This window comes from Cyphellophora europaea, assembly GCF_000365145.1.
Source record: "Cyphellophora europaea CBS 101466 unplaced genomic scaffold supercont1.10, whole genome shotgun sequence".
NCBI lineage: Eukaryota > Fungi > Ascomycota > Eurotiomycetes > Chaetothyriales > Cyphellophoraceae > Cyphellophora > Cyphellophora europaea.
Genome location: NW_008481798.1, coordinates 477941 through 502810, shown reverse-complemented (window position 1 = coordinate 502810; position 24870 = coordinate 477941). Strand labels below are relative to the sequence as shown.

The 24870-nt window shown below is 55.1% G+C and overlaps 11 protein-coding genes across 11 annotated transcripts; 4 read left to right on the top strand and 7 right to left on the bottom strand.

Annotated features, from left to right (window-relative positions):
• Window positions 1-184: 184 nt before the first annotated feature.
• HMPREF1541_09282 (H/ACA ribonucleoprotein complex subunit 1) lies at window positions 185-898 on the top strand (the record flags this gene model as incomplete). Its single annotated transcript, XM_008713957.1, has 4 exons — window positions 185-248; window positions 296-396; window positions 444-589; window positions 640-898. The coding sequence occupies 4 exons, from the start codon at window positions 185-187 to the stop codon at window positions 896-898; spliced, it is 570 nt and encodes a 189-aa protein (XP_008712179.1).
• Window positions 899-2324: 1426 nt separating this feature from the next.
• HMPREF1541_09281 (eukaryotic translation initiation factor 3 subunit I) lies at window positions 2325-3388 on the bottom strand (the record flags this gene model as incomplete). Its single annotated transcript, XM_008713956.1, has 2 exons — window positions 2325-3308; window positions 3362-3388. The coding sequence occupies 2 exons, from the start codon at window positions 3386-3388 to the stop codon at window positions 2325-2327; spliced, it is 1011 nt and encodes a 336-aa protein (XP_008712178.1).
• Window positions 3389-4023: 635 nt separating this feature from the next.
• On the top strand, window positions 4024-6843 carry HMPREF1541_09280 (uncharacterized protein; the record flags this gene model as incomplete). Its single annotated transcript, XM_008713955.1, has 1 exon — window positions 4024-6843. One exon carries the CDS (start codon window positions 4024-4026, stop codon window positions 6841-6843), a length of 2820 nt encoding a protein of 939 aa, XP_008712177.1.
• A 152-nt stretch (window positions 6844-6995) lies between these two features.
• Window positions 6996-9039, bottom strand: HMPREF1541_09279 (uncharacterized protein; the record flags this gene model as incomplete). Its single annotated transcript, XM_008713954.1, has 2 exons — window positions 6996-8803; window positions 8934-9039. 2 exons carry the CDS (start codon window positions 9037-9039, stop codon window positions 6996-6998), a joined length of 1914 nt encoding a protein of 637 aa, XP_008712176.1.
• A 529-nt stretch (window positions 9040-9568) lies between these two features.
• On the bottom strand, window positions 9569-11767 carry HMPREF1541_09278 (uncharacterized protein; the record flags this gene model as incomplete). The annotated part of the gene is made up of 7 exons (XM_008713953.1): window positions 9569-9796; window positions 9854-9979; window positions 10228-10284; window positions 10365-11001; window positions 11049-11408; window positions 11491-11535; window positions 11583-11767. The coding sequence occupies 7 exons, from the start codon at window positions 11765-11767 to the stop codon at window positions 9569-9571; spliced, it is 1638 nt and encodes a 545-aa protein (XP_008712175.1).
• A 1384-nt stretch (window positions 11768-13151) lies between these two features.
• On the top strand, window positions 13152-14757 carry HMPREF1541_09277 (uncharacterized protein; the record flags this gene model as incomplete). The annotated part of the gene is made up of 2 exons (XM_008713952.1): window positions 13152-13182; window positions 13550-14757. The coding sequence occupies 2 exons, from the start codon at window positions 13152-13154 to the stop codon at window positions 14755-14757; spliced, it is 1239 nt and encodes a 412-aa protein (XP_008712174.1).
• A 1014-nt stretch (window positions 14758-15771) lies between these two features.
• HMPREF1541_09276 (uncharacterized protein) lies at window positions 15772-17098 on the top strand (the record flags this gene model as incomplete). The annotated part of the gene is made up of 2 exons (XM_008713951.1): window positions 15772-16763; window positions 16816-17098. The coding sequence occupies 2 exons, from the start codon at window positions 15772-15774 to the stop codon at window positions 17096-17098; spliced, it is 1275 nt and encodes a 424-aa protein (XP_008712173.1).
• A 60-nt stretch (window positions 17099-17158) lies between these two features.
• Window positions 17159-18057, bottom strand: HMPREF1541_09275 (CDP-diacylglycerol-serine O-phosphatidyltransferase; the record flags this gene model as incomplete). The annotated part of the gene is made up of 4 exons (XM_008713950.1): window positions 17159-17530; window positions 17581-17762; window positions 17810-17839; window positions 17922-18057. 4 exons carry the CDS (start codon window positions 18055-18057, stop codon window positions 17159-17161), a joined length of 720 nt encoding a protein of 239 aa, XP_008712172.1.
• Window positions 18058-18420: 363 nt separating this feature from the next.
• HMPREF1541_09274 (uncharacterized protein) lies at window positions 18421-19827 on the bottom strand (the record flags this gene model as incomplete). The annotated part of the gene is made up of 1 exon (XM_008713949.1): window positions 18421-19827. One exon carries the CDS (start codon window positions 19825-19827, stop codon window positions 18421-18423), a length of 1407 nt encoding a protein of 468 aa, XP_008712171.1.
• Window positions 19828-21481: 1654 nt separating this feature from the next.
• HMPREF1541_09273 (uncharacterized protein) lies at window positions 21482-22798 on the bottom strand (the record flags this gene model as incomplete). Its single annotated transcript, XM_008713948.1, has 1 exon — window positions 21482-22798. One exon carries the CDS (start codon window positions 22796-22798, stop codon window positions 21482-21484), a length of 1317 nt encoding a protein of 438 aa, XP_008712170.1.
• Window positions 22799-23110: 312 nt separating this feature from the next.
• Window positions 23111-24646, bottom strand: HMPREF1541_09272 (uncharacterized protein; the record flags this gene model as incomplete). Its single annotated transcript, XM_008713947.1, has 1 exon — window positions 23111-24646. One exon carries the CDS (start codon window positions 24644-24646, stop codon window positions 23111-23113), a length of 1536 nt encoding a protein of 511 aa, XP_008712169.1.
• Window positions 24647-24870: the final 224 nt, after the last annotated feature.

Sequence of the window (24870 nt, the reverse complement as noted above, 5' to 3'; positions counted from 1 at the left end):
CCCGCGAAAAAGTCCAAGGCGCGCACGACACCATCAGCTCCCCCTTCGCACTCAACAATGTCGTTCCGCGGCGGTTCTGCTGGTCGTGGCGGATTCAGAGGTGGTGATAGAGGAGGAAGAGGAGCTCCCAGAGGCGGAGGTAAAATTAAATCACCGTCTCCGCAAAAATTATGGCAAGAAACTGATGAATGTGACAGGTCGAGGTGGTGGCTTCCAGAGCAATTATGGTCCTCCTGCGCAGGTTCTAGGTATGTGCGGCCTTGCCTATATCAAGCGACCCAGCTGACACCCACAGAAATCGGCACCTTCATGCACCCATCCGAGGGCGAAATGGTGTGCGAGTCGACGAATCCCAAGATTCCTTATTTCAACGCCCCCGTCTACCTCGAGAACAAGGTCGGTTGCTGCAACGGTGAATGCAGTGCAGTGTTGACAAGATACAGACGACCATCGGCAAGGTGGACGAGATCCTCGGCCCCATCAACCAAGTCTACTTCACAATCAAGCCGCAAGAAGGCATCCAGGCTACTTCGTTCAAGGCCGGTGACAAGTTCTATATAGGTGGCGACAAGCTACTGCCATTAGAAAAGTGAGGAATGCAGATCTGATTACGAAGACTGCCATGCTAACATTGCGCAGGTTCCTCCCCAAACCAAAGGGACCACCCGGCGCCAGCAAGGTCAAGAAGCCCGGACTACAGGGACGAGGAGGTGCACGAGGCGGCGGTCGGGGTGCTCCGCGAGGCTTTGGCGGTCGAGGTGCACCGAGAGGCTTTGGCGGTCGGGGTGCTCCGAGGGGCGGTGGCCGAGGCGGCTCCTTCGGTGGTCGAGGTGGAAGCTCCTTTGGTGGCCGAGGCGGCGGTCGGGGCGCCCCTCGAGGACGCGGCCGTGGCTACTAAGTTGTCTGCCAACCTTTATGTGCATCAGTCTGGAGTCATGGTACAAGGGATACCCGGGGTTATGGAAATGTCAAAATGGCGAGAACGCGCAAGGTCCGCAGCCGCTCGAATAGCATCGAAACGAGGTCGAATGCTATTTTTCCGGAAATAGGCGCACACTGATCGAACAACATCGAGAGGGATGCAGCTCAGATGCAGCTGAGCGTTCTCGTTTGCAGTACTCGCATGATGGATTCGAAGCGAAAGACCACTGACTTCAATCCTGCCACTTTGTGCATGGAGGCCACCGAGGCCCACTCTTCTCGCTGCTCACACAGAAACACCCATCGCCTATATCTGCGTATCGACCTAGCAATGGCTGAGATACCGGTGCTGTTGGTGTGTTTGGTCCTGCCTAAGGCAAACGGGTGGAGTCTTCCTCGCGCACCTGTCGTGCTCTGCGCAATTCGAACAAGCTGCAGTGGTTCGTTACAGAAGCCGTATACTGGAGAAAGATCGAAAATCGAGATCTCTAAGCATTGCCAGCATAGCCTCTGTCTTGACGGCAGGTCTGCTGCCAGCCTCGTTTCGAACATTGTGGGTGGCGGTGGTGGACAGTGTGCGACACAAGCGGATAGAGCTGATGGCTATAGTCATGAGTTGGGACGAGCCGGCTGTACGGGACGATCATTTGGTCGAGACCAATGCTCAGGATTCGGTTTACACGGATGCATGACTGAGGGAACATGCGGACTCGTTAAGTTCAAAAGGTAGTACGTACTGCGCCCAACCGGTTCCAGACTATTCCCCGCTGAGAGCTACACCCCCAGAAACTCAGTCCAAGCAGTACTCGTAATGTTAGCACAGCTGTTGGGGGCGCCGAGCAGCATTCATAACAAGAGAGTGAGACGGAATAGAGATGGCAACAGTGCTGTGAGGCACAGATAGACTATGGAGACCTTAGTTGCGCTCGGGATTCGCCTCCATATGCCATCTGATCCACGATGCCTCAGCTTCTCTTGAGCTGCAATTATTTGACCTCTGGATGGGAGCATATCGCCAGATTCACCTTGTAAGACTTCTCGGCTACCCAGGACTGGCTGTGCAGCAGAACCCACCCCGAACGTCTTCATCAGCGACCAACATTCACAATGACTACCACATCCACACGCACCGCCATTAGCTCTGACAGACTAGTTGAAGCCGCCCGATCAGCGTCCCAGGTCTCGTCGAATCTCATTGGATCCGCATTCAGGCTGATCCTCAACAAATCCATCTGGTGGTCACCGTGGTTGCAAGCGCGTGGCATGGCGTTCAACTACTTTCCACTCTTTGTGTGAGTCATGATGGAAGAGTCGAAGCGTCACTGGCCTCAAAGCCAGGCCGGGCGGGATTTGGCTGATTCCGTGAGTCATAATGGCTAGTAAAGTGCCTGGCATAGGGCAGTTCATTTTCTCGCTTGCTCGCGCTCCACCTCGTACATGAAATCGAAGTAGGCTTTATCGAAAGCGTGCATGCGAACGTAGCCATCTTCGCCACCAGAGGCATAAGCGGTGCCTTGAGGGTGGACGGCGACCGTGTTAAGCGGACCGAAATGACCTCTAACACGACCGATCTCATCTTCAAATATCTTATGGTAGAAGCGGGCTTCGAATTTACCCTGCCGGGCAGACGTAGTAGTGACATCCATGGCCGCCTGGCCACCACCCAGGATGACAAAGTCTTTCTTGGGGGTGATGGCGGCAGTGTTGAGGGGGGTGTCGGCAGGATAGTTCTTCAGAATCGAAAGGTCTCGGGCGGAAAGAATCTTGGCGCTCTTGTCTTTACCAGCGGTGATGAAGTATGTTCGGTCTTGAGAGAATTGAATGTCGTTGATTTGAGTGTCGAATTCGTGAGCTTCGATACTCATGTTGTACTCGCCGGTTTTGGCGTCCCACTGCGTGACCGTCCCATCTTCGTGTGCAGAGATGATATACTTGTCGAGATAACTCCAACCAGCAACGGTGGCTTTGCTGTCCTCGCAGGTGATCTTGAGGCTCTCCTCATCGGTCTGGTCTGTGAGATCTTCGCCGTACCTGATGTCGTAGACGACAATTGTGCCCAAGTAGCCCATTCTCTTTTCGGTAACAGCGAGTAGCTGCTTACCGTCTTCGCTGAATTCAACTCGCTTGACTGCGGTTGGGAACTCCCATGTCTTGACGTTTTCACCGGTCTGAACATTCCATAGTCTGATGGTGTTGTCGGCGGAGCCGGAGGCTAATATTCTAGAGTCTGGCGAAACGTCGACGGTCCAAATTGCACCCAGATGACCTTGGTAGGTTCCCAAGCGCTCGCCATTGCTGGTGAACCAGGCACAGATATCCTTATCTTTGGCTACCGAGAACAGCAGGTCGCCTTCTTTGTTGTACTTGACTTGTGTGAGCGCACGCTCCTACGAGATAATCAGTACTTGTTCATGGACTAGGTAGGGTGGTGGGGACGCACATGGCCTTGCAGCAGCGTCGGCCTCATACTGGCGGTATTGTGGTCGCGGGATGACCCTGATTTGGTTCGGGGGATTCTCGAATACTGTTGCTTGATTTATGCTGGTCTCGAGGTCGCTGAGGTGGTGAGTGGCTGATGACAGAATTGTGTGTGAGCCAACTGCGGACGGTCGATGGTGGGAAATTTGCCCGCAAATGCCAAGCACCCGTACTCGGCCTACGCCCAAGAGCCTAAGAGTCGAAAATGCTTCAGGGCGTGTGGAGCGGAAAGGCACACACGGAGTCACAGGGCCAGGGGAGTTCAACAGGGACTATTTTCATTCTTCGGAGTTGCGGACATGATCTGAAAGGACTTCTCGACGCCTTGGGCTGAAGGTTTATCCCCCCGTGAAGTCGAGCACCGTGAAGCGCGAGGATAACGCGGGTGGCTCGAGACTGGAATATCGCGTGCTGCTTACCGACTATATGATGCGGAGATCTCAGCTTTCAATTCAGAATTTCTTGTCCGCTCGCCCCAGACGACCGCACCTACGTCCCTTCCACCCGTCAACCTTTAGCATTCTACCTCATGGTTCCAGGCCGAACGGACTGATAACTCCAGAGCTACCAACCTCTTCAGGTACTCTCCGCCGTGCCCGTTTCTTCTCCTCGTCTCCCTCCAGAATGGTCGGCCAAAAAATTGACGGGACCGCCATTGCAAAAGGCATAAGGGAACGTCTGCAGAAGGAAATCCAGGAGACCCAGAAGGCTAACCCACGCTACAAGCCATGTCTCAAGATCATCCAGGTGGGCGACCGTCCGGACTCGAGCACTTACGTTCGCATGAAGCTCAAGGCTGCCGACGAGGCCAATATTGACTGCGAGCTACTACATCTGCCCTCGTCGATATCCGAGCCGGAGCTCGTGCAGCATATCACCCGCTTCAACAATGATCCTGATGTCCACGGCATCCTTGTCCAACTACCCCTCCCCAAGCACCTCTCGGAGCATACCATAACCTCGACCGTTCTCGATGAGAAAGATGTGGATGGCTTTGGTGCTACCAACATTGGCGAGCTTGCAAAACGAGGAGGTAAACCTTTTTTTGTTCCCTGCACACCACAGGGTGTCATGGTCTTGCTGAAAGAGGTCGGTGTTGATCTCCAGGGCAAGAACGCTGTCGTCCTTGGCCGCAGTGATATTGTTGGCAGCCCTGTCAGTTATCTCCTCAAGAACGCCGATGCCACTGTCACCGTTTGCCACTCCAAGACACAAAACCTCAAGGACGTGGTCAAGGGTGCAGATGTCGTGGTCGCCGCCATTGGTCAACCAGGGTTCGTAAAAGGTGATTGGCTCAAACCTGGTGCGGTCGTGATCGATGTGGGGACCAACTATATCCCAGATGCATCCAAGAAGTCTGGTCAGCGCCTGGTGGGTGACGTCGACTTTGACGCAGCTGCAGAGGTTGCTGCTCACATCACACCGGTGCCGGGAGGTGTCGGTCCCATGACCGTCGCCATGCTGATGCAGAACGTGGTCAACTCAGCCAATTCCTACTTCGAGAGGCTCAAGGAGCGTCAAGTCATTCCTCTGCCCCTGAAGCTTCAGCAGCCAGTACCATCGGACATTGCCATCTCGAGAGCCCAACACCCCAAGTACATCACTCAGGTTGCGAAAGAGGTAGGCATTGCGCCGCACGAGCTTGAGCAGTACGGCGCGTACAAGGCCAAGGTAGACCTGAAGCTCCTCAACCGTCTGAGTCACCGGAAAAATGGCAAGTACATCCTGGTAACTGGCATTACTCCTACTCCTCTCGGCGAGGGAAAATCAACCACGACTGTGGGCTTGACCCAGGCACTTGGTGCTCATCTTGGAAAGGTCGCTTTCGCCGATGTGCGCCAGCCAAGTATGGGCCCAACTTTTGGCATCAAAGGTGGTGCTGCTGGTGGTGGCTACAGCCAGGTCATTCCCATGGATGAGTTCAATCTGCACCTGACTGGTGATATTCATGCTATCACCGCTGCCAACAATCTGCTCGCTGCTGCAATTGATACCCGCATGTTTCACGAGGCCACTCAAAAAGACGGCCCCCTCTACCGACGTCTAGTGCCGGCAAAGAAAGGCAAGCGACAATTCGCGCCGGTAATGCTACGACGACTAAAGAAACTCGGCATTGACAAGACAAATCCTGACGAGCTGACGGAGGACGAGATTCGTCGATTCGCCCGTCTCGACATCGACCCTGAGACCATTACCTGGCGCCGGGTGCTTGACGTCAACGATCGCTCTCTGCGGGGAGTTACTATTGGTCAAGCCCCCACGGAAAAGGGCCACACTCGAGAGACTGGCTTCGATATTGCTGTAGCCAGCGAATGCATGGCTATATTGGCTCTGGCTAACGACCTCCGAGATCTCCGGGAACGGCTGGGCCGAATGGTCATCGGGTCCTCGAAAGCCGGAGAGCCTGTCACTTGCGATGACGTTGGCGTCGGTGGTGCTATGACTGCACTGCTCAAGGATGCCATTAAACCAAATCTCATGCAGACATTGGAGGGTACTCCCGTCTTCGTCCATGCTGGCCCCTTTGCGAATATCAGTATTGGCAACAGTTCGGTCCTGGCAGACAAACTTGCCCTGAAACTGGCTGGCACTGAACCTGGCGAGGACCATGAAGCAAAGGCAGGCTACGTTGTTACAGAGGCTGGCTTTGACTTCACAATGGGCGGCGAGCGCTTCTTCAACATCAAGTGCCGTTCATCAGGCCTTGTTCCTGACGTTGTAGTCATCGTGGCCACGATACGTGCCCTCAAGGTCCACGGCGGTGGGCCCGAAGTATCTGCCGGGGCTCCGCTACCGAAAGAGTATCAGACTGAAAACGTCGATCTACTCAGAGCAGGCTGTGTCAATCTCAAGAAGCATATCGCCAATGCAACAACATATGGTGTGCCGGTTGTTATTGCGATCAACAAGTTCGAGACTGATACCGATGCCGAGATCAAGGTCATCGAGGAAGAAGCTCTTGCCGCTGGAGCTGCAGCTGCGGTCCCAGCGAGTCATTGGGCCGAAGGTGGTGCTGGGGCGGTGAAACTTGCCGAGGCTGTGATCGCAGCTTCTGCCAAACCAAAAGACTTCAAGCTGCTGTACGATACCAATGGAAGTGTGCAAGAGCGCCTTGATAAGATCGCAACTACCATGTATGGTGCTGCGAAGGTCGAACTCAGTGAGCTTGCCCAGAAGAAGGTCGACATTTACGAAAAGCAGGGCTTTGGGGATCTGCCCATCTGCGTTGCAAAGACGCAATACTCCCTCAGCCACGATCCGGCTCTGAAGGGTGCCCCAACCGGGTTCACAATTCCCGTCCGAGACGTCCGACTTGCCGTGGGTGCTGGCTATCTCTACGCCTTGGCAGCAGATATCCAGACCATCCCCGGTCTCCCCACTGCACCTGGCTACCTCAATGTGGATGTCGATCCCGAGACTGGCGAGATCGATGGTCTCTTTTAGAGAGGCATGATTTTTGGCGTCTTACACGGCGTGACTTGATGTGCTATGACTGTCTTCTTCAACAATAGATACCCCCAACCATTCAACAGGGCACAGGTAGATTCAGGTAGACTGCAAAAAGCCTGGCAATTAAAGAGGAATTCTTTTCAAGATTACCTAGAATCTATCCTCAATAACCTGCTCATGACGTTTGTGATAGCCACGTCCGAGCCGTCCCGCGCGACGACAGTACCATCCTGCCAACGATACGCCACGATGCCATCCGGCCTGACGAGCACAGCGCCACTCTCGCCGACGCCGCGCACCTTCTCCCACGCGCCCGTGCAATCTGACCAGCTATCTCCGTCGCCGCCAACAACAACGACCTCGATCAGCTCATGCTGCACAGCCAGCCACGCCCGCGAAGTAGCCACCAGCACGAACTTGTCCGACCTGATGAGATCCCTCGTGCTCCGTCGACGGCCCTCCCCGTCCTCAAGCCACGCGTGCGGACAGTGATGGCCCGGTATCGTGCTCGCATGATACACCCTAACATCGTACTCCCCCTCCGCGCTGACCTGCCCGTCGTGGTTCGTGCGCGCGCCCTGTCCCTCGGTATCGACGCTCGGATAGAACCATCCGACCTCGGTGCCATGCTCATGAAACTCTAGGTCGAGCGTGTGCAGCGCCTGCGTGACAGCGCGCCGCTGCCCATCCCCCGCCGGGTCCGTCTGGTCGAGGTACGTCTCCATAGCCTTGACGTTCTCGTCGACGCTCGCGGCGGGGTGGATGCCGATGGCGCGGTCCAGCACGTCGGCGTGGCTGCGCATGTTGTGCAGACTCCCCTGCGCGACGCGCTCGCCGATCGGTTTGCTCTCTTCCTCGTACGTATCCAGCAGTCCGTCGAGCGGGCGTTTCCTCTGCCCCGTCTCATGTTTGAGCGACCAGACGAGCTTCCAGACCAGGTTCTCGGCGTCCGCGATGCCGGTGTTCAACCCCAGGGCGCCAAAGGGCGGGATCCGATGCGCCGCGTCCCCAACGAGGAACACCCTGCCGTGCTTTCGCTTGCTGCGGTACCGCTCCGTCACCATCGCGTGGCACTGCCAATGCGACAGCGTCAGGACCTGCACCTCCTCGCGCCTCTCCAGCTCCGGGATCCGCAGCACCGCGTGCATCCGCCGCTTGACGTCCTCCCACGTCCACCTCCGGGGCTCGTCGGGGTTGACGCCGCACGCGAACATCCACTGCTCCTCGTCCTCGCGCGTGGCCCACGCATTATTCCGCGCATCGTCGTCGTCGTCCTTGGCCACATACGGCCCCAGATGGTAGAGGTATCCCGTGTTCAGACTCCCGCCCAGTTCCGGGTTGATGAACCAGCTGAGAAAAGCGCTGGGGTCCGGGTGGTATTTCGACAAGGGAGCCTGGATGTGTGCGCTGACCATGTGCACGATATCCCGCTCCCCCTCCCACTGGACGCCCAAGTGCTCCGCGAGGAACCGCCCGCCGTCCGCCCCGATCACGTACTGTGCGCGGATCGTGACTTCCTGGCCCGTCTGGCGCTGCACCGCTTTGACTGATACATGGGAACCTCCTCCGTCCTCCTGCTCCTGCTCCTGCTCCTGCACACTCGTGACCGCCCACCCAAACTTCACCCCGGAAGGGTTCCCCATCTTCGCCGCCTCCGCCAGGATCGGCTCTAGCCGCACCTGGGGCAGCAGCACATACCTACAGGGACTAGCCCGCTCGTACTCCTGGGCAGCGTCTCCGCCGCCCCAGGCATACCGGCTGCAGATCTCGCGGCCCTGAGGGCCGAGGGACGTGTACCAGGCGGTGCGCTGGCTGCGGGAGGTGGGGGCGCTGGCGGCGTAGACTTGTGAGAGGACGGTGTCACCGAGGCGCGAGAAGGTCTCGATGGTGCGTTGGTTGAGGCCGACGGCTTTCGGGTGGATGGCGGTTGTGGCGTGGCGGGTTAGGAGGATGTCTGTGTGGGGGAAAGATGTGGGTGTTAGGGCTCGGGGTGTTCTTGGGTGGAATTGGGGGTCGAGGACGGGGCTAATGACTCTCAATCCTGGTCATGGGGGCTGCTGTGTTTGAGTGGATAGGCTACTAACGAGGGATATTGGACTGAGAGAGGAGGATGCTGGAGACGAGGCCCACGGGTCCGCCGCCTATAATGACGACGGGGATGGTTGTCGGGAGTGGGGCGTCGTTGCTCATCCTACGAGATGTTTGAGGCTGTAGGCTCGTCTCTGGTCCTAGATGGGAAGGGTTGCGTAAAAGTCCTGCTACTTTGTGAGCTCCATATATGCCTCAGATATGTTCACTCAGGTAGCCAAAGGGGAGGACTTCTTTGGAACCAGGTGGATATATTGTGAAGCTTGTATGGCTGCCCCACATGTGTGCTCGGATGCATTGCGGCGGTGGGGTAGAAGCTACGATTCCAGGACTCATTTGGAGGATACGAGATTTCTTGTGAGATTCTTGAAGTGGATGTTGTACCTACGATCTAGCCCGTCAAGATATGCAGCAGTTTTTCGTATCAGCACGTCATAATGTGGTTCTAAAGCGACTCAGCAGCTTCAGCAGCAGCAGCAGATGAGTTGACTGGCACCAAAGAAGACATGAGAAGAATTCTGGCTAACGAGCACTTGGTCAGCATTGCTGGAGTGCTGCTTGGGTGTCCTTGTTGCGAAGAGCGCTACACTGCCTCGACAATATCAACCAGGCTCGCTCCTGAATGTCCCTGCTACTCTTTCTCCTGCGGCTGAACAGTGCTCTTGTCCACATGACTAACCTCGACATCGTCGACATTCTTCCTGCCGTTGGCATCGTCGTTGTGCAAAGCACCGTCGCCAAATGCCTGAGCTGATTCCTCGAGGGTATATCCGAAGGTCTCGGGGAAGGTGAAGGTGATGACTGTCAGTTGGAAAGCCAGCAGGCAGCAGAACACAATGTAGTAGCGCCAACTGATCGCCTGTTATTATTCTGTTAGTGATGCGTAAAGGGGAGCTGGGAGGGTATTGAGACTGACATCCATGGCAACAGGATTCACAAAGCCGTTGTAGATCAGACACACTGACTGGAAGACCACATAGATCGTGGTGCCCTTTGCTCGGAGATAATAAGGAAGCACCTCGGTTCTGTGGAATAGGGTCAGCTCTGGTGGCAAGAAGCAGGATGCTGGAACAAAATATTTCCCCTGTTGAAGAGGGTGCCAAACCACTGATCGGCACCAATGGGAATGCGGATTGCCCGTGTTTGGAAGGGCCACAGTGAAAGAGTGGCCGAAGATACTGATTCGGCAAGGCGAACTTACTGTACCGTTTGTTAGTACAGTCACAGAGCAGCATACGCGAGGATTCTGGGCTCAGTCTGGGGGCGATGCAGGGGTAACTGTGAACTTACCATGTACAGATTTGGTAGAGCGTTCAAGCTGAAATTGTACGCGGCATAGTACAGGAACTATAGACATTAAGAAGCTCGAGTCAGTGATTGATTTCGCAGCTAGGGGATCCGCGTCTCGCCGGTGTCGCATGACTTACAATCATAGCCAGCACGCCCTCACCAAGAGACGTCTGCTCGAAGTTGCGCTGTTGATTGATGGCAGAGAGAACGGTCCAGATGATGTAAAAGACAAGCATACAGCTCAGACCGATGATCAGATTGGGGCGACGGGGCAGTCTGCCACATAAGAAACCGGCAAAGACGGCAGTTCCGATGTTGTAGGCCATCAGTGCACCGTTGATGAGCAGTTGACGTCTCGCTTCTGTGATGCCGATCGAGTTCAGGATGAGATTGAGATAGTATGAGACGAGGCCATTGCCAGCAAGTTGAGAGCTGAAGGAGAGGAACATGACGACAAACAGCCGACGTCGATTCGCCTTGGTGTCCAAGAAAGCCTTGTATGAGACCTCTTTGTTCAATTTCTCGTGAGCCGAGGTGATCTTGATCTCATTGAGCTCAAACTCGACGAGGTCGGCATAGGCAGGATCGTTGCCTCCGTGATATTTGGCGAGAACGGCGCGAGCTTCATCTTCACGGCCGGCATTGATCAAGAATCTGGGGCTTTCCGGGATGAAGAAGGATACAGCAACTTGTATCGCCGGAATGAGACCCTGAAGCAGCGATGGAAGACGCCAACACCAGGAACTATCCAGTGAGTAGGTTCCGTACGTCACCCTGGGGCAGGTGTCAGTATGTGCGGTTTACAGCTCGGAGAGACTTACCAAGCGGCGATAAAAGCACCTGTATACCATGATGGGCCGAACAATGCGGTAGCGACGGATCGGTGAGTTGGGAAGGCAAGCTCTGATACCAATGTCGGTCCGCCCACCAGGGCAATCACACTTCCAAAGCCGATGATGATGCGTGCGATCAAGAACATAGCATAGTGCTGCGAGGCGGCTTGTATCGCAGAACCAATGATACTGATAATGCAGCCGACTCTCAAGCCAGTGAGACGGCCGTACCTGTCGTTGAACCAGGCGCAGAAGGGCATTCCCACCACTGTACCAAATGTATAGCCATTTCCAAGCGCACCAAGAACGGCGCCCTGTGGCGTGTTGAAGTACTCCTGCCAAAGTGGTCTATGATTTGAGGGAAGCCACGGATCAGCGATTCAGCTCACCGAGATGCCCAGTCAGGGTGCTCAAGGTCAAGATAACTTACAGAGACTGCAACCCATTCAACAAAGAGCCGTCGTATCCGTTGGACCTAGGATCGATGTTAGTATTGATCACGATGATGGTTGCCAGACTTACGAGTTGGTAATCATTGGCACGACGAGACAAGCATTGAGCAGGAGCAGGTGCTTGACTCTCCACCACGACGGCTGGTCTTTGGGCAAGACGTCTTCCAGCTTGACATGACGCCCATGGACCACGATCTCGGGTTTGTCGGGATTGGCAGTCAATGACATGTTTCGAGGTGTGACAGATCCAGGCATGCTGGGCAGGGGTCACGCGATCAGACAACAGCACGAGAGCTTGACGTCGAGGGGATAGGTAAAGGAGGAGAAAGGCATCCTCTGGAAAGGCACGGGACGACCTATATCAGCAACCCGGCTACGCTGCGTCGAGCCTCGTGGTGCCACATGCTAGCAACCCCATGGCGGGTGAAAGAGGGCAATTTGGGAGACGGGCCAAGTCCACGTGGAAGGCATTCAGGCTAAAAGATCCAAAGCAGAGGTTCAGGGCGGGGGCAGACATGAAAGAAGCTGGAGGAGAATGGTCCACCTTTGGCGGAGCAGCATGGGCAGACTGAGCAGTGAGGTGAGGGAGGGAACGATCGGCAGCGGAGAGAAGGCGTTGGAAGGCGGGGCGCAGTCTGGTCGTCGAGGCTTGACCAATCCGCATCGGCCTTGGCCCGACGTCGGCCTCGGCGCCGTGTGCCCGGTTCCGCCCAAGCAGGGAATCACCCACTCCACCACTTGTGTAGCGTCCTCTTATTGCTCTTCTACACTCGGCATCTTCGCCGAACTCGGTCAAGGTCTGTGTGCTGGGCATCCGCCTATGCCGTTGAATTTGCTCCGCGCGGCAATATTTGGATGGAACGGAGCTTCATTGCCTGCTCTTAGATCCGAATCCGGGTCAAGATACCATCACCCATGCGCGGAAGCTGTCGGCTATATCAACGGCTTTTCGATGTCCTTGACAATGATGCCCGTCAGACTCCATTTCCAGTGGCAGGCAAATGATTTGCGCCACACTGGTAATGCTCACACCAGCCTGTCGGGCCCACTACTGACAGAGCCTAACACGATGCCGTGCTTATCGACCATCATGTCCGACTCTTCCGTACCAGAACAGGCTGATATCATCTCAGACATGATCTTGGTCAATACTCTAGACCTCACCCACTCCTGTGGCTGCTGATGTGGCTCAGCCAGGACCTCAGCCCTCAGGTGCCAAGATCCGGGGCCGATTATTTCCGTGACTGCGAGCCGCATGAAACGCGTCGTCCATCTCTGCTTCGGTCCAGTCCCACCGTCCAACACCGATTCTCATCCATCCAGGCGCGAATAAGCAGCTTTCAAGCTCCAGAACAGGCCAATTGCCACCAGGACAGGCGCAGTCGAAAAGGTATGTGACAAGGGTGATTCACTTCCGCTACGCATTCCATCATCTCTATCTTGGCCAAGCAATAAACTGTCGCACCTTTGTCTTGGCCTCCGAAGACTTACGAAGACTGGCCGGAATCCTTCTCATTGAGACGACGGCATACATGCAATGTTCAAACGTGAGGGGTAACTGCTGATTTGTACTTTGTCTCTATCGCATGTTGCTTTTGCCTTGAACTTGCGCTTTTGACATTTGCACCTGTTATTAACCATGAGCGGTCCGGGACGTGACATCAGCCATGGTAAGCGAAAACACACCGCCCTCCATTGGTCCGACGTGCGACGACGAGCATCACTGACAAACTCACAGGCAACCCCAATTGGAACCAGAGCCCCTCACAGTTCGACAAGTTTCTGGTGAAGAGGCAATCGCCTCAACTCTGCGGAGAGCCCAGTGGCAGCAGATCAGACTATGATCTCGAGCTACATATTGGCTCCGTCTTTGGGTATGTACCGACCTTGACTGTTCGCTGCTAGTGAGCCACCCATGCTAACTTGACGACAGTGAGTACTATACGACAAGGAATCCCTCGTACACTGCACTGTCGTCCCGCCAAACCCTCCTCACACCTTCTCCCGACTTGAGCTAATTGACTCCTCCCTGGGCAGTGGTTCTACTCGTGTCTGCGTCCGCATGCGCATTCCCATTGATCGCTACTAAGGTCCCTCGCCTGCGTGTGCCGCCTCGCTTCCTCTTCTTCGTCCGCCATTTCGGTACCGGCGTTCTCTTGGCCACCGCCTTTGCTCACTTGTTCCCAACCGCGTTTGTAAACCTCACAGACCCATGTCTCGGCAGCTTCTGGACCGACGACTACCCGGCCCTTGCTGGCGTCATCGCCCTAGCGGCAGTCTTTGCCGTAGCCACCATCGAGCAGGTCTTCAGCCCGGGCAGACACTGCATGACTGTTTCAGCCACCGAACACGGCTCCGCTGTCTCGCTGGAAGCTATGCGAGAGACGCCGCGAGAGACAGCTTCACCCAACCCACCAAGCCTCACCCGCTCCGAGACCGAGCCGGCACGACCGGGGCCACTCTACGGCCGTACCAAATTCGGCCGCAGTGACAGCACCGGTCAGCACCTCGCCCGAATGACTACGCAATCCGCCCAACTCGACAGAATCGAGCGGCAAGCCCCAGCGCCAGACCTCTCTCCCATCGAAGACGACGACAACAACGATAACATCACCCACCGCAAACCCCCAACCATCAACCCTGACCTCCCCGAAAAGACACAACAGCCCAGCAAACTCCCAGACCCTGAAGCCCAAGACGCCGACCCCGAAATCACGCCGGACCAAAAGCGCCAAAAGCTGCTCCTGCAATGCATCCTCCTCGAAGTCGGCATCCTCTTCCACAGCGTCTTCATCGGCATGGCCCTCGCCGTCGCGACGGGCAACGACTTCATCGTCCTCCTGCTAGCCATCATCTTCCACCAAACCTTTGAGGGGTTGGCCTTGGGGTCGCGCATCGCCGCCGTCGGCTGGTCACGCAGCCGCGACGGCGTTCAGGGGTGGCGCCGCTACCAGCCCTGGCTGATGGCGCTGGCGTACGGCTGCACGACCCCGCTGGGCCAGGCGCTCGGCATCGCGACGCACACGCTCTATGCTCCCGAGAGCCGCACGGGGTTGTTGATGGTCGGGGTCATGAATGCCATTAGCGCCGGGTTGTTGACGTATACGAGCTTGATTGACCTGTTGGCCGAGGACTTTTTGAGCGATGAGAGTTGGAGGGCAATGAAGGGACGCAAGAGGGTGGTGGCGGGGTTGGTGGTCGTGGCCGGGGCGGGTGCTATGAGTCTGATCGGGGCTTGGGCTTGAGAAGCCTGGGGGGAGGGGGGGGTTTTGGAAGTGTTGCGAGGGGTCGGAGATGCAGATGGACACAGAACAGCAAATGGGGTTTAGAGATGGGGGGGCGTGCATTTTGCTCGCAGCGGCCGCAGCAGCAGCGAGTTGTCGAGGAAGATCATGCGAGGTTCACATATCAGTACTGGCTGACACGCCGCAATACGAGATCTCACGGAGGACATGACACGGAGTTACTATTAACCAATCAATCAACCCGGGGGAAGCAGTCGGAGACTTCTAGCAGAGGCTCCGGCGTGCCAAATAACGACGGACACCTGGCGTTAGGGAGGCGTTCCGGGTATATGTACAGATGTACTGCAGAGGGAGACAAACCCCAAATTCCAAGAGAAACTACTTGTACGCAGTAATAAGGCGAGACAGAAAAGTCCCCGGAAGCCGATGACCAAAGGGCAAATGGCTATACGAAACACACGCAACTCTATGCATTCGCCCACCACCCAACCCCCACCCTGGCCACAAGTACTTGTTGTAGTACAGTAGTAGTCATAGGGCTGTAAGGTATATACGAAGGAGGGGGAGGGGGCGGGTTCGGAGACATACATAGTTACTCGTATAGTACTTACGCGAGGGAGGGACCTTGTTTATTAGTACTAACACACAGCAGTCGCGACTATTACTTACTACCCACACTGTGAAGGGTACTGCAGGTTGCACAGATGCTCCACCTGTACTTTACACCGTTTCTCGTTTTGTGTGTTTTGGGCTTGTTCACTTTATGATAGCCTCTGTAGTTGAAGACGGACGGACGGACGCCTGATTCGTCAGCCGCATCTGCCGCTGCGATTCTAGAACAACAGTTGTTTGATTGGGTCACGCGAACGCTTCGTGCCCTCAAACATGATACCAGGCCGATGTTGGCCTGAGACAAATCGAAAGCGCTGCCCTCAAGTCGCTTACAAAGCGCTGATCGCCTCCCTCTAACTTGGCCAGTCCTCGCACATCGACAGACTTGATCAGAAGAGCACAATGGCCTCGTATCCGGACAGTCTTGACGTTGTCATCGTTGGAGGATCACTTGCCGGTCTCTTCGCGGGCGTGGTGTTGAAGACAGTGCCTAGTGTGGCGTCGATCACAATTCTCGAGAGGTATGAAATTGATCAATTGCAGGATCTGGGGGCAGGCATCCGGACAGGTTCCGAGGCGAACGACGCCATTCTCAAATTCACGGGCCAGCCACCAGAGAAATATGCAGCATTTGTCGATGCGTATCGTTTCATTTCAACAAATGGCGGCGTGTCTGCTGATCAACCGACTATCTCCTGGACAAGCACCTGGGGTCAACTATACCGAGTTCTAAGGCAAAGCTTCGATGCCGATTCCAGATGCAAATACCGGCACGGGTGCACGCTTAGCGGGCTGACAGAGCAGGTTTCCTCGTCAACAGTTGTCGAGTTCCAGAACGAGCAAGGCAAGCCTGAGATTCTCAACGCAAACGTCGTCATTGGGGCAGACGGTGCGTCCTCCAAGGTCCGTTCCTTGATGCTTCCCGAATCCAAAAGGTCTTCCGTGGGATACGTTGTTTACCGTGGTCTCGTTCCAATGGAAGAGCTTTCCGAAAATCTAGCAAAGACCTATGAGAAAGCCGGCACCTTCCACTGGTCGCCGAAATCACAGCTTGTGTCGTATGTTGTGCCGAGCAACGAGACCGAGGCTGACCAGGCCAAGCGAATGGTTAATTGGGTCTGGTACCAGCATAGGACCGATGAAGCAATCGAACGATTACTGACTGACAAGAGTGGAAAGCGACACAGGTTTTCTTTACCTGCAGGTGGGATGGACCCCAATGAAATAGCCAGCATCAAGGAAAAGGCTACCAAGGAATTGCCAGCCATGCACACAGAATTGATTGGGAGGACAGAAGAGCCATTTGTTCAGGTGGTCACTGATTCTCTAGCTGGCTCGAACTTGTTCTTCGATGGGAAGCTCCTCCTCGTCGGCGATGCAGTAGGAGGACAGAGGTAAGGACCTGCTCCAGATCAGTCAATTACAAGACACTGAACCTTGATCCAGACCTCATACCGCTTCTGCACTGACTCAGTGCGCATTCCACGCTGTCGTGACCAAGAATCTTTTAGAAGGACGGATCGACCAAGATCAGTGGGCCCAAGAAACCCGAGGCCTTTCATCATTACTTGTGGATAACGGTAAAGAACTCGGTGAGGTTTGCATGAACGATGAGCCGGAATCGATCAAAACGCCGGAGTACTTCCAAATGTTTCTGAAGAATTTGAAGCAGGTCAATACCATGTGGAGGAGTGGGGCCGGCATGGAGACAGAAGTTCCGCCAATGTGAACCGAGAATCCAACAAGTCTTTGCTGGAACCGCTCAATTGAATGGGCTATAGAGTGAAGACTAGGGCTTCGGAATCTTGATGGTTTTGCTGACCATTGAGCATCCCATTACCACAAAAACCAGGACTGCTGGGTGGTATTCGAGGAAACTGCCAGTGAGCACCGTCGCGAAAGGTAGCTTATCGTGGATAAGGCCCATGTAGGACCAGGTAGCGGTGACGGCGCAAGTAGCAAAGCAGGCGAAGGGGACTGGGACGCCTTCGAAGTACTTTGACTTGCCCGTCTTGTCTTTAGGAAGCATGGCAACCGTGACATTGAACCTGGCCAACCTGGTCAAGCCGCACAGAACGTAGAAGGTGAGCAGTAGCTGATCCACAGGGGTCCGAAAGCCGATCGAGAATGCCGCTGCAGCGGGCGACACGCCGAAAGTGACCTGTGTCAAATAATTAGTAAATGTCAACATATTATTCAAGACACACGGACCAAGTCTGCGAGAGAGTCCAGCTCTTGGCCCATCAAAGAAGACTTGTTCCTCCATCTTGCAACCTTGCCGTCGAAGAAGTCGAAAAAGAGGCCGAAAGGGATGAAGCCGAATGCGAGCCACAAATTGAGAGTATCCGCGGGGCTGCCCGAGCAGTACTTGAGTGAGGAGAGAATCGACATGACTATGAAAACAATTAGCTGGCGTTGGCATCTTCACATGGTGACTTACAGCCTGAGAGACCATTTCCGAGAGTGATTGCTGTTGGCAACGTCAGTCAAATTCTGCGACGACCCCGCGCGGGAATTGAGGTCTCCATCTAACGGGATGCCAGCTCACTCACCATCAGCAAGGTGCATAGCTTTGATCAAGCTAAAGTGGCCCGTGTCCTGAGCGAGCAACATGGCTTGCTTTTGCTGGGCCGAGTCGACAGCTGCCGTGGTGTCCACGGAGCTTTCTGGAGCACCTTTTTTGGCCATTGTCACGGCAGAGGAGTCTGTGGGTACAGCGGGATTTTGGGTAAGGGGGTAACGATTGTAGAGGAATGCGAGTACTGGGATATAGTGCTAAGTTATACCGCCATTTGGAGTACGACCAAAACCTGCCGCGGGTCGAAAGATGATTCAAGTTTGTGGTGGACGTCACTTCCGATCGCGGGCTGCGTCATTGGAGCTGCGTGGTGGAAGTGGCGGTGCACGTGGCTGTGCAGTAAGGAAGCTGTGGCTCAAGCACTCTTACTTGGATCTCTTCATGACTGCGATTATTATTGCTGCTGTGTGTATGTGTTGGCCGATGCTGTGACCCTCCTGGGCTCAAACGCTGCATATCTCACAGATCTCTCATCATCCCACAAAATCTCTCCTCTCGACATCGCCGCCCATGGCCTCGCAGTACGACCCCAGGCCCAATCCCCACTCCTTCGCCCTCTCGTTCCAATACGACTTGTACTTCTTCTCCGTCCGCTTCGCCATCATACCTTTCCAGCATTCCCAATCCTCATAGACACACTCTTCCTTGCCGTCTCCTCGCACCACCTTGCGGATCTCATGCACCCTTTGTGCCTGCAGCATCCACTTTGGGTAGGACTTGGGTGGGTTGTACTTCTCGAGCATGTTCCAGACAATGCGGTATACGCCGGGCTGCTTCGCCTCCAGGTGAGTCTGCATCCTCCTCACATTTTGCATGTCGTCGTCCATCTCGCCATTGCCTAGCGCTGCTGCTATACCGCCGATTCCCAACTCCTCGTTGTCTTCCGGCCGACTGACCTCAGTCACTACCACACTCATCTCTCGGTCCGTGCCCAGACTGTCCTTCAGCAGCTTCATCCGCAAATGCAGTATCATCTTTGTCCCCATCTGGATCCTCACGCTCGGTTCTCCATATAGCGCGTTGATGCTGAGCCGCTTCTTCGTTGCCGCACTGACACTCTTCTTCTTCTGCGTCTTGCTCGCCTGTTGGCCGGCCGGTGTGTTTGGCGCAGTTACCAACAGATTCGGATCGTGCGGCGCCTCCACCAGCACGTTCTTCGGCTCATCAGGCTGCTCACCACTGAGAATACTCGCCTTTCTCGCGTCCTGAATTGTTTGATACTTTTGCGCCGCGCTCAGCCGCTGGCCAGTCCCATCTCCATTCGTCTGTATGGCCGTCGTTGGCCCATGCTCCGAGCTCTTTCTCGCATGTCCAACACCGTCTCCATTCACACCAAGTCCCAGGCCCGAACCTGCATTTACATTCGCAACAGCCAGCGCCGCCATCGCACTGGCCGTATCGTCCCCACTCGCCACACTCGCACTCCTGCCCACATCCCCACTCCCCCTCGTCCCACTTCCCTGACTCACCAAGCTCTGCCTCCTCAGACTCACTTTCGTGACCGGCGGTGGACTCCCTCGTATGCGATCCTCCTCCTCGACACTCATCCGCCTTCCAATGAGGCCCGTCCCTTGACTGGCAGCACCGTCCGTGATGGCCGAATCCACGCTGCCGGCAACGCTCGTGTTGCGCACCAGCTGCTGGATCTCCGCCAGCGTGGCTTCGTCTTCGGCCTCGGGCGGCTGCGATACTAGGTTCACCCGCGGGCAGAATTTGTTCCAGTCGCGCCATGTGTCCGTGTTGCGCAGCGTGCGGAACACTAGTGCGGCAGGCGCGCTAATGCGTGTTGACGCGTAGATGGTGAAGACGCTGGTCCCCGCTGGAATATCAGGCGTACCCAGGTGTGCGGCTTTGGCCGCATCCGTGATCGTCTCCGGCATCTTTGTCGCGGGCGATGATGACCGTCTGGTGTTATAGAGTCGGGCGTCCAAAGACTTGGGCGTCCTTGCTCAAGCTGGCTGGTCGACGGGATGCAATGCAGCGAGCTCGACTCTCTTGCAGCTTTCCGCAACGCCACTTCCAACGACCTTTCACAGCTCCCCTTGTTCTATCCCAACAGCCAACGTTCTCGCGCTGATGCTGCCACTGCCGCTGACGCAAGACCCGGTTGTTATATCTCACGCAACCCACGCTCCAGCCTGCCGCCTCCAGTCGATATCGTCGCAATTCTGGACCGACACGGCCCTCCAAATAGCTGTAGTTGTAGCTATAGCTGTTACGTTTGCCTCCCACGAATCAAATCTCCTCATGCGCAGATCGCTCCCCGAAGCCGCGGGGTAGCTACAACTGACGGCGCACGAGAACCAAGATATATATCCTAAATCGCCGCAAGAGCTATAGTAATCCGGCGGCGCTCAAAAGATCGACGGAAAGGTCGAGCAGTAAGAGATCAGTAGATAAGTGGGTAGACAGGCAAAAGAAGCAGCCTCGTACCCGCTTTACGCACCGGAGTTTCGTGCAAATCGCTGCACGGCGTAAAACGCGATCGACCGCTGGGCAGAGCGGGGGGATGACTCAGTTGCAGTGGTAGCAGTTTTGGTGCGGTCTGCCGGTTCGCGCGCCCTTTTCCCCCCAGCCAACTAAAAACCCTGTTAAGCAACAATAATGCGCAAATGACGAATTAGTGATGATGTATATACTTGTACTTGTTACGCTTGCAGAGTAGTATTCAATTACACTAGAGTGAAAAGAACAAAAGGTAAATGAGGCAAAGAAAAAGAATTTTGCTTGCCGCCGCCGCCACTTTTCACTTTTCACTTTTCACCATGTCTCTTAGTTGTGGAAAGCTGCAAGTACAGATCCTGTAGAAGATCATCTCAGCTAACGTGCCGAGATCTTGGTTGAGATGGGGGGAGGGGGGAGCTGGGAGCTGCCGCCGGGTGGTCTCCCTTCGTGCGCTGCTAGGCCTGCGACCTCAGACCCGAAGCCTGACCTACAGTAACAATGCCTTTTTGACGCGAGCTTTTCCAGTGGTGCGGTGATTGGGGCCCGGAGGCCCGCACGCACCCGTAGCCTGGGCGCTGAGAAGGGCTGAGGAGCACGCCTAGGATGATGGGTTTGGGTTAGGTGGGTGCTAGTGGCGCGGGGGCAGGGGCTAAGTTGCTACTTGCTACTTGCTTGGGCCCGGCGAGGCAAGGCGAGGCGAGGCGAGGCGGGCTGTGCCTGGAAAGGGTAGGCGAGCTCACGTCCAGGGCCCGCAGCTCGTGCTTTTCGATCTCCGCTGTGATACAGGCTTACAATCCGCTACGATGACCCTACCAAGATCAGTTGTCAGTGGTAGGATGGATAACGATACAAAAGGCAAGCAGTGTGTGCGGTGAAGTTTGTCCGCGTTCCTTGTAGGAGCTCTTCTTTTCTAACGACGTCCATGCTTGGCGTCATGTGACCAGGCTGACCACCCCTTCGAGCTTTTGGGAGGAGAAGTCGTTGCTGCTCTCGTCCATACCAACAGTCTCGTTGTTCTCGCCTCTCTAGAGAAAGCGAATAAGGATTCAGCTGCACTTTCCTCCCAGGCCCAACATCGTATCCAAATCTTCAGGCCAACAGGGCCAACAAGCTCATCGTAGCCTTGCCCCAGAATCTCCGCAGCAATCCGCTCTTGGGTGCCGCTTTGTGTTCAATTCCATACAACACCTTTTCCTCCTTCCCTTCTGAATCATGCCGCCGATCTCGCTCTTGTAGCGGCGACATTCTCAAAAACGCCATCCAGGTCGTATGAGGGTTTTGCAGGGCCATCAACTTCTGAGCTCTCACGAAATCGTCGTCTGTATCGGCGAGATCATCCCGGTCGTACACCTTCACGAATGGTGTTGACAGTACGCCGGTGGACATCAGGCGATCTATGCGGCCCATGATATCGATGACACCTCCCAACATGGCGGCATGCTTGACCTCTTCAGGCTCAATTTGTCGGAGGAGTATTGCCCATGTGTTCATATCCAAAGCGGCCTCGATCACGGCTTGGTCTAGAGCCTTTAGCTGCAGGCCTCGCTGAATTTCATCCATCAGCATCGGTCGAATATAGAGGCAGACCATCCCCATGGTATAAACGAACCCCGGGACGGTCGCCCACTGATCAGTGAATGCCGGCTCGGGAGTTATCAGAGTTTGTAATGCGCCCCCAAAGAGCGAAAACTCCACTGCTCTTTCCAGTTCGCGACGGTCGAGATATGTGAATGTATGAGATGGGTGGTAACACGGCTCGCGCAGTATCCGACCTGGCTTCTGCCCCTGGAAAATCCTCGGTGCACCGTCCACATCATGACATCGACGCAAATCATATACTGCGTGACCAAGCTCGTGCAACAGGGTAGTTGCCAGCTCTAGGAGGTTGCGAGCTTTGAGCCCCGGAAGCAAGTCGGCGTATCTTGGGTGTGCAAAAAAGTCATAGTAACATTTGCTGATGCGAACATCGATCTGAAGCTTGTTCAGCGAGCCAATGGCTAATGTGTCGCCCCATGTCTTGCCGACTGGCCTGATGTCGAAATTTGCCAGGAAAAACCGCAACCTTGGGTGGGCGCCCGTCATGATTTGCCTATATCTCTGGCGATCGGTGTCTGTGATGGTGTAGTGTGGGTCCAGACCGAAATACGGGAAGCTATTGGGGCGCTTCTTGTCCAAGCCGACAATCTCTGCAAACAGGATCCTGGTAAACAGATCCTCGGCTAGTTGAAGAAGCAATGTCGCAAGTTTTACTGCTGGCTGGATCCGATCGTAGAGCTCTTGGCTCATCGGCTCGTCATTGCCTCGAGCTCTGGTGCCGGGGCTCCCGCTCGGGAGCAGCGAGAAGTTCTGTCGTTGCCAGAAAGTGGGGACAACATATCTCTTGTCGCCCACCATGAAGTCTCCCATCATCGGCCGCAATGTCGGGCTGTCTGCGATAGAGTCTGTGACGCAGAAGCGTTGCTGCAAATGTGGGCGTAAAGACCAGATGGACAATGGCTGGAATGAATTAGGCAGACATCAGATGGGACGTGAAGTTGAGGCAAACGGCCTGGCATTCACCGCGAGTATTCATTCTCTGGGTTCACACGGCTGCCAGTCACAACCGCACAAGTGACTGCACACATTTCACCACGGCAGGATCTCAGAAGAGAACCCGGCAATCTCCTTAGCAGCTGATGTTAAAACCTGGATGCATTTGGGATATACTTCAGGTTCTGCTTAGGATACTAGAGGCAGAGCACCTCTTGCATCGCGCAGGACCATGTACTCGACCTTGTCGTCTGAAGGCATGCCAAGTCTGAACAACCCCAGACCTTCCCATTCGCGCTGTCGATTCAGCGCTGCGAGGTATATGACCTTCCATCGTCTGGTCAATATCTGGGGCCAGAAGAATTGATGCTGAAGGTTTTTGGCAAGTCTGTCCCACTCATCGTCGTCCTTCAACGGCAATAAGCGATCCGTAATGCTGATGAGCGCTATGTGGCCCTTCTCCCGAACACGATCCCGTGGCTGCTCAACGAGGAAGCAGCAGCTTCCCAGTACTAGCGCGGCCCATTCAAGGCAATCATAATGGGCAGACGACTGATCAGCTCCTGCATATTTCAGGTATAGAAATGCCTTAGCAAGCTTCTCAAGGAGGCCGTCTGTGTACAGCGAAGACCCCATGGCGGAAGTGATTCCACTGCCATGCGAGTGACTGTCTTGAGGGTCTGTACTCCCGTAGACGATGGTCAGTGAAATCGTCAGAGCTAGTAAAGCGATACAGAGCTGGGTTTCGAAAGCTGACAACTCTAGGGAAGCTAAAAGGTTAATGGGCTGGTCTCTGAAGACGTGCAATCGTTCGAACAACACCGTTGGCACCTCACCGTTCGTTCCTGTATCGCCGAGATTGTCTATGGTGCACTGGAGCTCTGAGAGAAGGTGGGCAGTTTCGACCGACAACGACGCGGTCTCGACAAGTTGCCGAAAGCCCGGTGATAGCTTCGCAGTCAGGCAAGCAAGTTCATCAGGTACTAATTCAGGCCAGCGAGTTGGTTGCATGTTCTCAAGAGCTAAATGGTGAATTGTCGGTATCAGTGGATTCCAACCCTGTCGATATTCGAACAGCGGTGTCCACGCTTTCAAGCGGCTTTCGACAACACGTGCCATCTTATCTTCGCCGGACTTGTGGAGCATGTAACTCTGGCCGATGCGCTCAAGAGCCTTGAAGTGGATCTCGAAAGCTGCATTGTCTGAAGTCATATAACATATTGATAGCATGCGCGATACCGTGAAGATGACGGCCTCGCTTGGGATGACAGGCATCGACATCATCCTGCTTCTCAGCGTAGAAAGAGCGTCCACTTTGTGCTTGAGCATGAACTCGTCGTGGCCTGGTGACTTTTTCTGCCCCATGCAGTAAGCTACACGACTGACAGCCAAGGTTGCGTCGAAGAGCATCTTGTCTTGCAGAGCGATAGGCCAGCACATGTCGATTTGGGTATTGAGGCCTAAGAAAGTGTCTATGGAGCCGCGCTTGTAGGTGGCCCATACGGTCACGTAGAAGTCCACCGTCTCCTTTGCTCGTCGAGAATTGTCACCAGGAAAGACGGAGAAAGGATCCATTCTGAGGCCGGTGTTGGTAGGGGAGATGAGGTCCTCATGCATCGAACCAGCCATTAGAATTTGACGGACTTGCAGCTCGTCGTTATGTTGATCATCCGTCACATCAGGCTCTGGATTGCCAGTGCCAGACAGGCGCCCTACCGAGTGCATCATCGGTAGCCGTAGCCCGCCTGTTCTTGCAGTCGTCCGCCAGCCAACAAGGCTCCGCGCGTATACGGCTCCTTGCTGAGCATTTTCGTCTCGTAGCCACTGTTTGCGGCTATGTTGCGTACGCCTAGCATGACTGACTATCAATGGAAAGCTCTGGGCTCTTGCGTTGTGGTTGATGAAAAGATGGCTCGACTTGAAGCCCTGTGCTTTACGAGGCTGTTTCG